At 38.2% G+C, this 15,947-nt stretch overlaps 1 protein-coding gene across 2 annotated transcripts in view; it reads left to right on the forward strand.

Annotated features, from left to right (window-relative positions):
- The window catches only part of sgcz (sarcoglycan zeta), a 262,252-nt gene that overhangs the window by 225,620 nt on the left and 20,685 nt on the right, over positions 1-15,947 (forward strand). For both annotated transcript variants that reach the window (XM_086083894.1, XM_086083892.1), the window contains exons 5-6: positions 5,539-5,661; positions 5,945-6,017. In XM_086083894.1, the coding sequence (XP_085940020.1) occupies positions 5,539-5,661; positions 5,945-6,017 (196 nt within the window). The remainder of the gene's footprint in view (positions 1-5,538; positions 5,662-5,944; positions 6,018-15,947) is intronic.

The following is a 15,947-nucleotide window of genomic DNA, read 5'->3' on the forward strand; positions in this document are numbered from 1 at the left end:
TTTCATCGTTTTCACTTTCAGACATCCATGCTCCCTTTCACTGAACAGTGGCCGCTCTCACTTATCTTGAACAGTTAGTTGGTTTGCTCGCTACACAAGATATATAACTTTGTTGAGGTTGCTGTTTTGGGGACACTGTGTCCCACATAGTAGCACATACTGGCTATTTTTTTGTGGCAAGCTAGTGTGAATATGAGTGTATATGTTGTATGTCGTTATGTGTGTCTTGTGATTGACTAGTGTTGGGTCGGCGGCGGTGAAGTCTGCTTTTTGCTTAGTCAGTTTGGGACAGAATTCAGATTCCCTGCAACCCTGAATATGATACATGGTACGAAATGGCTGAATAGATTATACTGTATATTTTATTACATATAACGTTGATATACTACTTCATTGAATGGGGGTGGGGGGGATGAAGCAAAAACAAACTCAACATCTCAGTTACTAGACAGAACCATTAAATTATTGTTATAGTTTTCGGTTTATGAAATGTGATTTTTTTTCTCCCTCAGCTTCAAAAATCCTCCCGGCATTCATATCATTTTTATTTTGAAAGTTCAACAAGGGAAACTTTTGATTAAAGTGTCGTTTTATTGGGATTCCAGCAGTAATGTTTTCAGACATTCTGCACATAAACCACTTTATATACTTTTGTAAAAAAAATATGTGTGAATATAAAATGCTATCCCATTATCAGTAAAATAGTCCTCTTGACTTTGTCATAAGCAGATGATTCCAAAAACTTTATTTGAAGGAAGGAATAGTTTATTTTGTTACCATACATAACACAGAAAAGACCACCAAACGTAATTGAAGGGTGACCCCGCCCACATACAAAACACTTAAAACATATCTACGTCACTGAAAAAATATATACACACATAATAGAAATGCAGTCAGAGTGTTCTTACAAATCATGTTCATAATTCTCAAATAAACATTGCTTCACAAAGGAAAGAAGAGTATTCCATTTCCCCTCCCCTGGCTGCCACTTGACAGTCCAGTGAGTCCAATCAACAGGAATGAGGTGCACCTGGCCTGCACTCACATGGGCACGCCTCCATGCTCCAAGTGCTTCACACCTTTCCAGTGAGGAAGGGTGGAGGAGCGTTTGGATTGATTGCTGATGTCCTGCAGGTGTGCAGAACGAGCCCTGCCCCGCCCTGGTGACTAGAGAAGGGTGTTGGTCAACATTGCAATCACAACATCAGATTTGATATTCAAGAAGTAGAAATAATCTGTTTCTGGATCAAACTGTCACCTTCATTTACCATTTAAAAATTAGACAAGGAGCATTTTGACTCACATTTTGATATTACTAAGTCATAAAAGTTTGGAGGAAAAAATGAAATATGTTGAATTGTAAAAACAAGAAAACACTCAAGCGTAAATCTAAAGACAGTTGTGTCACAGATGCACCTCACGAATCTCACTTTTTGGCATATATCAGTTCGCAGAACATTAAAAAAAATTAACTTCTGTGAATAACAAAGTTTTGTGTGACTTCACAGTTTCATTGCTCCTAAAAAGTCTGGTAGAATCCCAAATAGTGATGCTTGGGGCATTTGACTTTATAGGGTCTGATGCATACTCTATTTGCTTGAACTACCGCATTGCTACCTGGTTCTTTATATTCATAAACAGCAAGTCTTGCAACTAGAACAACTGCCACACTGTACAAAACACAAATCACTGCTCTATGTCATATCAATCTGTCATGCTCATCACACCGCTTAAAACCCCACTTAATTCTTAACATTGTACCTTACAGAACACAGCCAACAGGGTTTTTGAATATTTATGAAATGTAATATTTTTGACAGAGAGGAAATGGCAAGCATATCAGCCTGACTTTTCCCACAAATGCTGAAATGAATCCATAGATAAGCTCTGACACATTTGAATAAGTCACCAGGGTGGTTAGTTTGCAAATCCACTCATAGCTTGAAGCATATGACAAGCTAATGAGTGCAATCTGTTTGGCTGTTCAAGGTGTTTTCACCACTATTTACATGACTTGATATAGTGTACATATGCACTATTGCAGTCTTTAATACCTTATTAGTTAGTATATTCTGCGAGAGTTTGTTGCTAAATATGTGACGCATGTTCAACATCGCAACACAAACTCTGTAGTTCCGTTACTCAGGGCAAGAATTTGGCTGACATTTGCATTTGAGTTGGTGATCACTGATGCATGATTACCTTGAGGGTCATTGCCAAAGCCTAACTCAGAGCGAATTTGCTGCTTTGACCTACATTAGACCTACTTTTCACATTTTCACTATATATCTTAAGACTAATAACAACCGAGTGCACTTAAAGCCACTGAACATTTGCCCATAAATATACATTATTCAATATTGCCTGAACTCAATACTTCATCTTCAAATATTATACCTGTTAAGGTGTGGTCACGGAGCAGCGTGGTGTCTGTCGGCGTGTGAAGTGGAGGACCCAAAATGCAGGGAGGCAGGAGAACCACAGCAGGAGTGCGGGCGAGACTGGCGTGCTTTATTTTACAGAAAACAGTACTATGGGTACTGGTTAATGCTAACTAAACAACAAACTGAAAAGATACAAAAAAATCTAAATGGCAGACAGCACTCCGGGGCTGACCGTGACCAGCGGCAATGATCCCACACTGACTGATCACCACCCGGGAACTAAATACACCCACACTAATTGGGTAACTAGCCACACCTGGGGCCAGGCACAAGTGGCTGAGGGCCCGGATTAGTCAACCCGCGGAAGGGCTGGAACCCACTCAGGACCAATCGGGACCCTCAACCAAAACCAGATCTTCCCAGACATGACAATACCATACTCACAACCTATTGATTTTCATTTCTAAATTTAGTACATAAATTTGCATGCAAAATATTTGTACGGGCACAACAGGCAGGTAATATCGAACTAACCAGTGTGTGATATTGGATTATTAGATTTGATAGAATTTTAAGTATAGTAACAGTCTATGCAGTCCAGAGCAATCCACTTTGCGAGTCAATTTATGAGATTGTCCGATGTTGACTTACTAGTTTTGGTCCTGAAGTAATTTGGTTGGGTTTTGGTTTGCCGCCTGAAGTCTTCAAACTTCTACCGGCCACAGATCTGAATTAAGGAAGTTATACGTTCCCATCAAATGCAATGCATGGACATTGAAAAGAAGTCATCTATTGCTCTTTTCTCAGACGATATTCACAAAGTTGTTGTTTTTTATGTCAATATACTGCCAATAAAAAGGACTGTGACCCTGATGAGAAAGTATCCTTCCTGTATATTTTGAGCATAGACTATCATAAATTATGATTGCACAATGTAAAGATAAAGAAAAGACATTTGGTTATGAAATGGATTTTAGGCTGCTAATATCGCTGTGGTCGTAAAATGTAATACTTATGGCTTAAGTCCAAATGCCCCACGAACCTTTTAGTTTTGATAAATGTGCCTCGCCTGAGGTGTCTGCTCAGTCAAGCAGTCAAAACAGGAAGGAAAATCCAAAAAACAATAAACAGACACGGAACCAGCAAAAGGCAGCTGAAATTTAAAAAATGGTTAATTAAACATGTTGAAAGGTTTTTGTTGTTGTTGTTTTTGTCTAGCTAAAGGCATGTTTACATGAGTGAGAATGACAACACTTATTAGGAAATCAAAGTAAATGTAGGAGGATTGCATAATGCCAAACCACAGTAAAGGCGATTTTAATGAGAGTTCATTATTGCCTGTTTGGCAAGATAACTTATGTGTTTATTTGCACGATTCATACTTCAGACTTGTATTTGTGTTTTGAATCCGTCTGAAGTTCTTCTCGCATAATATGCCTTTACAGCTGCAAACACTAATTTAAAGCCCGGAATAAAAAATTCCAGCATAGCCAAGCCATATAACTTTATTATGGCCTTAATGCTTTAATGCACAGTAGTAAAAGAAAAGTTACTTGGCGACCATTTTAATGCCCCCTTTTATTTAATTACAAAATAGAAATTGGTCAACAGAATTATTCAGATAGTGTGTATCGTAAGTTTAAATTGGATAATTCTTGCAGTGATTACATTATTTAGGACATCTATTAGTGTAGATGTTGTCAGAAGAGAAGTCAAAAAAGGGACCAGTTACATTGGGCTGATGAATCAAGACTCGATAACAATTGTGCTTTAATTGTCCTTCTTTGTTTATTTCATCTCATTGTACCTACTGTAAGACAATACAAGGATAGGCAACTTATAAGCACATTTCATGCACATTTTCTTTTTTCTTTTTAAACATGAATTGAAGGCCACGAAAATGCACTGAAACTGAGGCTCAAGACAATCCCCACTGTGTATTGTGTGCAAACCTTAACTCTATTTATCTTCAAACATAATATATTTATCCATTTTCCCCACTCTCAAGGATTTCCAGCTTTTCTAAAAATATTTTATCCACCCTCAAGAAATAAGTGATGTGAATAAAACACACATCCTTCAAAATGTGCTGACCTGTTCCAATGCAAGGAAAGCCGCTCTCGAAGTTATATTATGTGGCGGAGCTGAGCAGCCAAACGCTACTCGCTTCATGTCTGAGACAGCACATCTCCAATTTAAAGCAGCCTCTCTTTCTCCATCTAACTTAAAAGTCATTTGTTCCCCTTGTTTTTATTCCCCTGTCATTATGTCTCTCAACGTCTCTTCAAACCTTTCCATACATTTGTAGCACTAGCACACTTCACTTTAGGATGAGTCGACTTTTCGTAGCACAAATCTTGCTTGCTTATTTTGTCAAAGTTGCCAGATACTTTAAAAAGGACAGCAACTGGGGGGGGGGGGGTATGGGTGTTGATTCCTCTCACTTTGATAGAGGCTAATAAAGTTTGATTGAGACTGACAGGTCACTCTTGGTGTCTAATTGGCTTCTCTTAATAGCCTGGGAGCCAAGCAGTAGGTGGTGGTGGGTGGGGGTGAGTTCTCACCTGCATGTGTGTTTGTCCAATGTTTAACACTATGCAAACTTGTGATTTATTCTGTGAGCCAATCATAAGAAGGAGTCATGCCATATCAACTATGACAAATCTCCTTTCAAGTCTGCTTTTCCTTGAGTCTGGGTCATGTCAGGGATTAGTACCCACCAATTAAAAAAAAACACGCCAATGTTTCTCTATATTTTATATTTTCTGAGTGATAAACAATTCAACACAAAAATAGCTTACTACGATGAAAAAAAATGTGATGGCGAGTGTGTGCCAACAGCCTGTGTAATGTATTAGTGTGAATAAACACAGCATTTAGCGCACTCTATGTAAGATAAAATATTGCTGTCTTAGTAGATCATACTCAGTACGCCCACCAACTGCACACTATGAATCAGCATGTTTATGGCCGAGTGAATATTTTTCTGCGCGTTGCGGTTCAGAGTTCGCATTCTTCAAAGGTCACTCAAGCTAAACCCTCACGCATAAATGCTTCTGTTGGAAGCTTTACATCCGCACGGTACATTAGGTACGCTTGAAATGTTGTTGAATCTTTGACTCTGAGCCAATTTTCTTTTCCGCTTTCTTAGGCTCAGAAATGGTGGAGGTCCAGTGTCAGAGGTTTGAGGTGAAGAGTGCCGATGGAGAGAGAGTTCTGTTCTCTGCAGATGAAGAGGAGATCAGCATCGGCACTGAGAAACTCAGAGTGACAGGTGCTCTCATCCTTCAAGTTGGAATGTCCCCATTGTTCTTTTTATCAGCACCACATAAATACACAAAACGCACGCATTCCAGGGTGATCTATTCAAACACAAATTCAACTTTCATCCACATGCTGATCCTGATAATTGGGGATACATTAGCTCCATTAGAAGTGACTGTCTTATCCGGAAAGAAATGCAAATACAACAGGAACACTTGCATGGCTCTCGAAGTCAGAAAAGGCTGTTTTTGTTTTTTATTTACCTTATACATGTCTCTTGTCACGCTTCACAGGGTCAGAAGGAGTTGTGTTTAGCCATTCCGTACAGACGTCGCACGTGAGGGCAGAACCCTTCCAGGATTTAAAGTAAGTACTTTCGCTAACAAGCTACTGTGCTCATAACTTTCTCTCTAAGTAAGCCACAAAGACAGTCACAATTTTCTATTCATTCACCGTTATACTCCTTTTATGACCATACTACACAGTGGTATGTTTTGCTGATATACATGACCAAATATTCTTGGGGACTGGAATAAAAAAAACTTAAAATATACCTATGGAAAGTATTTCAATAATGCATGCATGCAAATTATCCAATCTGACTCTGACAACAGTGAAACTGCATTTAGTGGTGGGACAAGCAATCAAATTAAATTAAATCATTTCACACAATTCAATTAAAATGGAAGCGCAAAAGAGACCACAAGTCCCAAGCCAGATAACAAGCTCGGCTCATGCTGCTCACACTGCTCAATGTTGTTTTTATTGTGTGATTTTCTGTTAAAAAAAGGATTACACACACTATTCAGAGTGCATATCGTACCTGCTGAGGAGTGTTTTCAGATATCTTTTCTCAGCATCTGAAGTTCTGCCTCTTTTGGGATTTGTCAGACATGATTTAGCATGAGGTTCCACTAGACCTCGGAAGGGAACCTAGGAAGAAATTGCCAACACAAAAGTAAAGAAGAAAATGAAGAAACAAAGAAGAGAAGGGAGTGTGGGCTAGGGAGCCAAGAGATAACAAGGGTGGTGAATTTTGAGTGATGTAAGGAAATGATATGAGGAAGTTGTTGTTCCTTGAAGTGTTGGAGGAGAACTGTTTGTTTGTTTGTTCTTTTTCTTTTAATGCCACAGTAATTTTGGACACAAAATGGTGATCAACAAGGCCCCCACAAATTTGGGGAGGCAGCAGAGGAACATTTTAAAACTGGAAAAGGAGTCTTTAGTTTTTTCATTACTTTGGATTGAACACAATCCATTTGGGACGTTGATCCATTTATTTAAAGGATCTTTGTGCAGTTTGTCACTTTTTTTTACTCATGACTGCCACCTCTGACCCAAAGGGTAACTGCAGCAACTGCGCATGACGTCACCCTCCACCACTTCACCCCTCCCCTCCCCAAAGAAATTGTGGAGTGTGAGGGTCTGCACACTCTATCATAAAGGGAAGATAAAAGCTGATCGATGCAGTCAGAGTAAAACAGTCAGGGCTCTTCGTACTCATCTGGGCATTGGTGGAGCAAGCATGATGTAGAAAAAGCTTTAATATGCACCTTTAAATCCCGTTTCAGTTTTTACCATAGAAAATAATGAAAACTGAATCTGTTGAAACTGTCTTCAACATCAAGCTTGCGTTAACTGTCGAGTCAATGTTTTCAGTAAATTCTCATAATTCTTAAGTGTAAAATTGAATTAAAATAAAACTTTACGACAAAGTAATGAATGGCCAGACATGTACACTTTCCCGTGTACAATTATTTTATTAGTCTTATTTGACTGAGCAGGTAAGACTTATTTATTTTTTTATTTTTCTAACCTTAAGTGAGTAATTTCACAATATATAGTGAGTTTATTGAGGAAAAGTACAGTACATTACTATCATGAAACAGCTATTTGTTGTAGAATAAATATATAAATATTTTTAATGGCCAATTCTCTGAAATGCTAACAGAAGAAGAGCTTTTCATGGTAATTTGGTTGCCCCCCCCCCCCTCCCCACCAGTTTTCTTTATTTCTATTCGCTAACCAATCTGTCTAGCCTATGCATTATCTAATGAACCTAGTTCAGAAATAGAACAGATATTGAAAAGACTCGACACGGCCTCTAAGGGGGGGGGGGGATAATTGAGAGCAAAGCGAATGTGTTTCAGAGGAAATATGACCCTATGCATATTGAAGGAACAGAAGGGGACAAAGTGAGTTTGAGGTTCAGATGAAGTAATGTTCTTTTAAACAAGCTAAAAAGGTGACAGAAAGGGAAGCTCCTAAGAATATTAATGTTAGAATATAATATATATATATATATATATATATATATATATATATATATATATATATATATATATATATATATATATATATATATATATATATAGAATAATATTTATCAATTTATAACCACAATGTCATTTGTTATTCATACAGTACAAAATACAAAATAAACTCTGCCACCACTCCTCTATTATTGCCTCTGTAGGACATGGACTCAACTAAACTCTTCTCTTTGTTTTCATGCTCCTTCCGTGTAACTAGCAGGCTTTTAGTGACCAGGGAGCTCGAGGCAGCTCATGTCACTTTTTGTCACTTCAAACATTAAAAGAGTTCTCTCGCGAATAGCAGCTGTGACGGAAGTTTCAGACACTTGAAAGTGAAGCCCACAGTGCTTGAACTGAGTTGCTGCTAGTGGCAACAAAATGCTCTTTTCCAAATAGCACACTTTGTTATCTAATGTCGAAGTCTCTGTTGTGATACCCACTGTATGTCATGTCCGTAGTATTCCGCTTCCTCATAAGTATATGGGGAGGGGCCAGACTAAAGTGTTATACATTGCATTACATTAAAGTATGTGAAGGTTTGAGATCTTCAAGAAAACAATCTCAATATTGACTGAGAAAGGGTTCCAAATGTGTCATGGTTTATGTTGATGTGTAAAAAGCTATCAAGAAATACTAAATCCATCACCACTTCATAATTTGGACTTTTTAAAGTAATTACATACATTTGACTATAGTTTTAAAAATGTAGCCAATAGATAAAAATAGATACAAATTTGAAAATAAATTTGTGTTACGAGACCATCTTTATAACGAGACTCTGAAACTTAAGCCCAGTTGTGTTATGTACTTAAAAAAAAAAAAAAAGAGAGCCCTTGTTACGTAGCATCACAATCTGAGCTGAGTTGAGTCACAAAAGAAGAGCGATATGTGTCTCATCAAGTGGCAGTGAGTACTTGGCAGCTATTAAACTACAATTCCCTAACACTTGTTCAACTATTTTCTTCTTCCGTATGGCTGTACAATAATACCAAAGTAAATGTATTTAAAATCAACCCCAAAATGTCTTGTACAAAATTATTAGTCAAAGATGAAAAACGGACATAAGTATAGTTTTAATTTAAAAACCGTAAAGTGTAGTTTTAGGTAATTAAATTTTAAAATAATAATAATAATAATAATAATAATAATAATAATAATAATAATAATAATAATAATAATAATAATAATAATTTGTTTTAATTGTAGTTATTTTGTTCATTTTCATTTTTCATTCTTAATAATAACCTTGGTGTGTTATGATTTTACTGTTTTCCCGGCATTCATTAAACTACTCAAAAGGGCTTCAGCGACTGTTGCTCACCTTTGCCACAAGAGAGGTCTTCATAGAAAGTATACTGTGAGAGCCCATAACAAAATGATCTGAATGAACAGCAGATTTCTGCAATATACTGCAGCAGGATTTTCCCTCGATAGACAGATGGATAGCTGTTACAAATAAATAGCAAGACGCGACCCACAATATACCGTAATGGGAAAAGCTGTACAATATTTATTGGACAGTAATGATATGCAAATCTTCGTATTTTAACATAACACAGACAGCAAAATGTTATTCAAGTGACCCGAGAAGCATCATAGGCCTACTTGTCTCATTATTGAAGATGTCTGACTTGTTAGTCTGCTGATTGCATCAACTGTTGTTTGCACCATTAGACAAAATGATCATTCCCTTTAGGCTTGTTGATCTCGTGTGTACCTGAAAGCAGCGCACGCAAACATATAAATAAAGCAGTAATAACGTTGCAAAGCAATGACCACATTGACAACGATCATTAAGTGACAAACAGAGTTCTCATATTGGAAAGGAGTATCTCTAGGTATTGAGGGCACCGCCGCTAAATACACAACTGCACAGGAAAGCAATACTTTGACTGAGCAGGGAGAGTAAAATCAATAGCTGAGAAGTCTCGCGCTGCCGCATCACCGTGCTTGGAGACATTCGAGTCAGATCTGTAACTTTCTAATGCTTGGATCCACATCACAAGCTGTTGCTGAGTCAGTTTCTCCCCAGCGAAACCCACAGTTCTCCACATTTGCTCTCCTCCTCCTTCTCTCATTTAAGCCATTCGTGGCATTTGAGAAGACCCCTGAGGGAGACTTAACTCTCATGTAGGCAAAGGCGCTGATTTGAGCTCTTTGCCATTTTGCCTTTTATCCCCAAGACTCTATCCATGTAACCTTCTATTTTCAGTTCAGCGCAGAGGAACTACTGTCCATCCCTTCCGTTTCTCAAGGGGCACAGGAGAGCGTTAAATCTGAGTTAACGTTTTACAAGTAAAAGAATATGAGAAGTCAATATATGCATCAGTAAGCGCCGCTGCATGCTTGTTTGCAACATTCCTTGACTGAAAGCAGATTGGCTGATCTTCCAGTCCTGGCTTTCAAATAGAAGCTTTAACATTAAAGCATTGCTCATTGTGTGCTTGTGTTTGTTTGTGAGGCATTATTTATGGAGTCATTTTTAGCATGATTAAGTTATGATTTGGCGTAGCGCACATTTTTCAACATCACAGTGCAACAAATTGATTGTCCTATTGTAGCAGATGTCCTAGTTGAGGCTGTTCATTAAAAATGTGACGGCGGTGGAAAAAAAACTCATGTAGTTGTATAATCTAGTCTTGTTCAAGTTTATAATACAGTGCTTCAACTTGATACTAATTCTCCAGTGAATACTTTGCCTAGTTTTAGGACAAGTAGCAAGTAGCTCTTGGAGCCAAATCCTTTTAAAATGTGTTTCCCTTCCCCATTAAATTAGTTAGACCAGCTGCACCAAAATCCATCCTCATCCGCTAATGACCCTGTAACACACACCGGCCTCTGCCCTCAGTCGTGTCTGACCCTTTGTTTGGCTGGGAACCAGATTCTAACGAGTTGCTGCGAGCGAATCAGTGAACAAAACCTCTTTTTCTATACGGTGTATCCTCACTTGAGTTGTAGGTGGGTTGGTGCCGACCCCAGCTGACTTTGGGCAAGAGGCGGGGTTTACCCTACACATACAGACAAACAACCATTCACATAAGGACCATTTTGAGAGTTGGGCAGAGGTGGGCATTCCGTCAGTAGTGGCGGACTGTCTATCGGTCCATCACTAACGGATGCCCATTTTGTTGACGAATGTTGAGAAGGAAAAAAAAGACAAACTAAGCACCGGCAGAAATGAGTTTTCGTCAGTCAGTGTAATCTTCACAAACCAGGTCATGTACCGACTTCTCAGTCTGTCCTGGCAGACAATTGACAAATGACGGACTAAGGAATTCCCACCTGTGTGTGTCGGTCCTAAAATAGTGGTGACGAAGTGATGACAGAAACGTGGTTAAAATCAATTGAATGACTGACGGACTGATGATTACAGTTTGGCGATGACGGGCTCCGGATGCCAACGAATGACAGACTAGCAACATTTTGTAAATTGCCCACCTCTCATTTTTGGAATGCGCAAAGCTGGAGTACCCAGCAGAAACCCAGCGCTAGCACAAGGAAAGCATGTACAATTCACACAGGAGGAGGAGAGCTCAGGTTCAAAGCCCCAACCTTAGTCACTCTTTGATATTCCAATGTATAGCATGAAATAATGCCATGTAAATCGTCATGCTTGCCAAATCATTTTTTCTCTTTTTTCCAAAGTCACTCCGACTATGCTCATGGGAAAACTCATAGGAAGACTGCACAAGAGTTTCTTCATTTTAATTAAGTGATCCTAACTGAACCAGCATGAACCAAGCGAGATTTGCTCTCTGAAGTACAAAAAGTATGCAGTTTTCCCACATGGAAACACAAGACAATTCCTTCATACACACTTCATAGACTAAGCAGATTTTTTTCTTTGCCTGGTTTATCTGGAATAAGCATACCGTCCATTCTAAAGAATCCTTGCACGGGTAGGCAAAACTCTTGGGGCCTTTGTTTCATGTTCTGAGTTACTGCCTTTTTGATAAGTCTCCTAAAAGGGCTAAACTTGCAACTGATCTTTTCATCCCTCAGCCTTTTCATTCATAGTCCTGGAGTGGTGCTGGTGGACAAGTAATTACTGCTAATTGCTGTCACCGACCATCCCACTTGTGCTGCATTAACTTATTAAGTGGTGAGCCTTCAGTGAGGCTCAGTGTCCTCAGCAAAGGGAGAGAGATACTGTTAAACCAAATCGAAGACCTCGCACTTACCTCATTTTTGCATTCATCTCTCTCTCTCCCACCTGCGTACGATAGGACCCTTAACCTGGTCCTCTCTACTCCAAAATGGATATTCTCCTTTGATGTTCTAAGTTGTTTTTCTATAGTAGGTCTCCAAATGACAGGAGCGATTTGACTTAATGTCCCTGTGTCCTGGCGGCGTAGAGTACGTCCAAATCAGCCTAATTAAGAAATGTGTCCCGTTTCAAAAAAGGAAGTAAGGAGAGTGAGAGTTTATTTCTCTTCTCTCAAACCTCTAGATTCCAAAACAACAAAAGCTTATTTCAAGCTTGGAAGATATATTCATTTAATAAACATTTTATAGCTTCTAACAGTGGGAACTAGTGAGATGAGTAGCGTATAATGAGATTCTCAGCAAGTGACTTGGAACATTCAAATAGGGCCAAACTCATAGGTCTAACAAATTACGTGTCTAAAATGTGTCTGAGCCTTCGCCTTTCTTTTATTTAAACATTAGGATCTGAAGCAAAGTATTTTCCACACAATTGTTGAAGCGTTAATTTAAAGAGGTTTTTCAATGAAGAATTTGATGAAGGAATGTAGTCTAGGATGGCAAAGAGCAACACCTAATTAGCTCTAAAAAGAAGACAAAAAACTCTGTGAATAAGGCCGCCCCTGGCTGTTTTTTTTTTTTTGATTAAAAAGTGGAGTTCATGTCAAAGTAATTGGATATCATTAAATTTTTTAATAAGCCACTTTCTCTTTGAACTGTGCCTTTGGGAAAAGATTGTCATGACTTGAGAAATGCGCTTCACTTAATGTTTTTTTTTTTTTTATGATTGTAGTATTGTATGTTAATAATCTTGATATTAAGTTAGGATGGTTGCCAATCTGGTGAGCAGTTAGTTTGTCAGATAAGCATATGTATGCATCTATGGTGAATATTTTTCGTTTTTTTAAAGCCAATAGAATCATTAATATATCAACTTACAGTTTCTCGGTAGAAATAATAGAAATGTAAAGAATGGCCAAACCATGACAAAAATGTCATCATCCAATATGCTTGCTTCAAATGACAATTGTGGGTTGTGTTTTTTTTTTCTTGTGTGTACACCTCTTGTTAGGAATGGTGCTTTGTAAGTATCTTGGGGGATAAAAAATTAAATAAAATAATACATTTGCAAAGTAACAGTACGACTGCTAACTAACAAACAATAGCAGTGAAGTTAAAATAGGTCATCACAAGCAAATTAAAACATCCATTTAGTGCAATTATTGCAATTATTGATCTGGTTAATCAGGGGGGAAAAGGGCTCTTTGCATGTAATCTTTCGTATTGCCGAAATACCTCTCGGTGGTTTCCAGTTTTTAAAAATGGCATTATTAGTATGTTTACAAATTACAAGACTTGCCCAAACTAATCATGACTGATGTACATTGTCTTCGTAAGTCCTCCAAAGCACCAAGCCAACCTTTTCTTTTATACATGGACAGTGATGATAAGTCAATATTTGTGTCAGTGGCTCCTCACTACATTGTGGTTCGGTTGTTGCTGATTCACTCTATTGCAGATTTTTATTTGTGACCTTAACTTTATTTAATGCAAGTTGACATGGCTATTTTGGGTGTTCCTCATCATGGGTGCATTCGGAAATACACTCCGAATGTGCTGCTTCACTCAGATAATTTGCAAACTCAAAACATTGTTCAAACGTTCTCTATATCTTATTACCCCACCCCCCCCCCCACCCCAAAAAAAAAAAAGGGAGCCCCGTGCAGGCAGTTCAAGGAAAGTAAACAGTTGTGTTCCACAAATAATATGATTGCAGCAAGCTGCGGATGAGAATGACAGAATAGTGGCTATTAAAGTTGCTAAACGCAGAAACTTTAATTTCGAATTGCTACTGCCACCTGTGGCCAAAAAAGGAAACTACACACTTTAAAACATGTAAAAAGAATGGTACTCCTGGCAACTTATACCTACCTTTAAGTGTCTGGTGCAAGTATAAACCCGAGACAGACGGACACTTAATTGTTTACTTGTCTGAACGCCTTCTGAACTGATGTATTCCCTTTTGATAATATCAAATGATTCTGGCAGTTATGCAGGAAAAGTGCCACTTGTGAAAGGGTTTGCGGCAGCGTGATATTAACATGAGCATTTCATCTCCAGCGTGCGGACATCTAATAACGGCAAATTACAAATGACATAAAAACTCAATTTTAAGCACTAACATGTAAAGGTAATATTAGCTCATTCCGAATGTCATCCATCCTTATTCAGTATATCACTCACCCCCCCCCCCCCACATCACATGACTTAAATTTAATTTTAAAGATACTTTCAATGAAGACTTAAAATATTCCTTATTACCAATTTCATGTATGCATCACAGGAATCTACTTTATTGTCACCCCTTTACTACTTCCCTTTAGTTTTGTTGTAGTTGATTAACAAGATCTCAGCTGCAAACTGTTTTACCAATAAATGAATATATGAACTAAATGAACCGCAGTTAAATTGGTTGAACCCGCAGAGGAGTGTGGCTAGTCTTTCACTACTGATTAAATTATCAGCTTGGTGCCCCATCAGAGGCAAAAGCATGAAATTGACTTCTTTGTCTTCTTGCAGACTTTACTGTTATTCATTTCGCGGCAAGAAAACGTTTTCAAAGTTGAAGTTTGTGACGTAAAAGCAGACAAAACACCACACGATTGTTAAAACTGTCAGCTGCAGATTCAGCATATTGTAAAACGGATTTGCGCCCATAAATATAGATCCACTGAACCCATTATCAGTTACAATAAATGTAATTGCCAACAGTTGTTGAAATTATTTAATTGGATTGCACTCACCTTCATTATCACCTGTGCCTGGACACACAAACACAAATACTAATTTTCTCCATAAAGACAAAACTCTAATTCATTCGGGAGCGACTTCACTAACTCAGTCGGGACTGTATAACCTTTTAAAACGGCCGCAGGCTTTCTCTTCTCTCTTTTTTGTATACCTGAAAGATTCATGGGGTAGTGCATCAACCTTTCCTCCTTGCAGGTGATGACAGCAAATCATGAGGCCTTTGGAATCCCATATTTCGACATTTGCTTTTGATCTATTTGAAGCTGGATCATCCAACTGTATTTCCAATCCTTTCTCAGTGCCTCATTCGGAGCTTTTTGGAAAATTTTAATGTTTTACAGCTTTCGTGGATGTGATTGGATAGCCGTGGCGGAGGCACTGAGGCAGATGACAGTACATTTAGCATGAAAAGGTTATAGGTTTGTGTCCCAAATGGCAAGATGGCGAGGCCTTCAATGCCGCTAAAAAAGGAAAAGGGCAAAAAGAATGTCACGCAAGTCTAATGGGAAATATAAATCACACTTAAAAGTCTCATTCCGAAAATTTTTGACCAACAAGCTCTCTTGCACAACATTCCACGTTTGTTACAACATCCACAGCATGCCAGTTTAAGGAATGTAAAAGAAAAGGAAAAAGGAAAATAATAATAGCTTGAATTGAACCCAGTAAATAATTTAATTCATAAATCTGACTGCTTAACATCTCCAAAATATTGCCAAATTGATGTGACATTTTCTCTCTTTTCAACAATTCCCCTGACCCTACAGCTATATATATATATATATATATATATATATATGCCTGTGTATATGTGTATCCAAATACTTCTGCCCAATCAGAAGTGTCCTTTCGGTTTTCGCCTAGCAACAAGGATGTTTTCGTGCTTACACCACGAGGGATTGTATTTGTTGGTTCATGCAATGAGGTCGATTTCAATCAAAATAAATTCCAAGCGTTCGGTTGATAC

This window comes from Leptonotus elevatus, chromosome 8, assembly GCF_054856555.1.
Source record: "Leptonotus elevatus isolate MCC_2025b chromosome 8, RoL_Lele_1.0, whole genome shotgun sequence".
NCBI classification, from domain to species: Eukaryota; Metazoa; Chordata; class Actinopteri; order Syngnathiformes; family Syngnathidae; genus Leptonotus; species Leptonotus elevatus.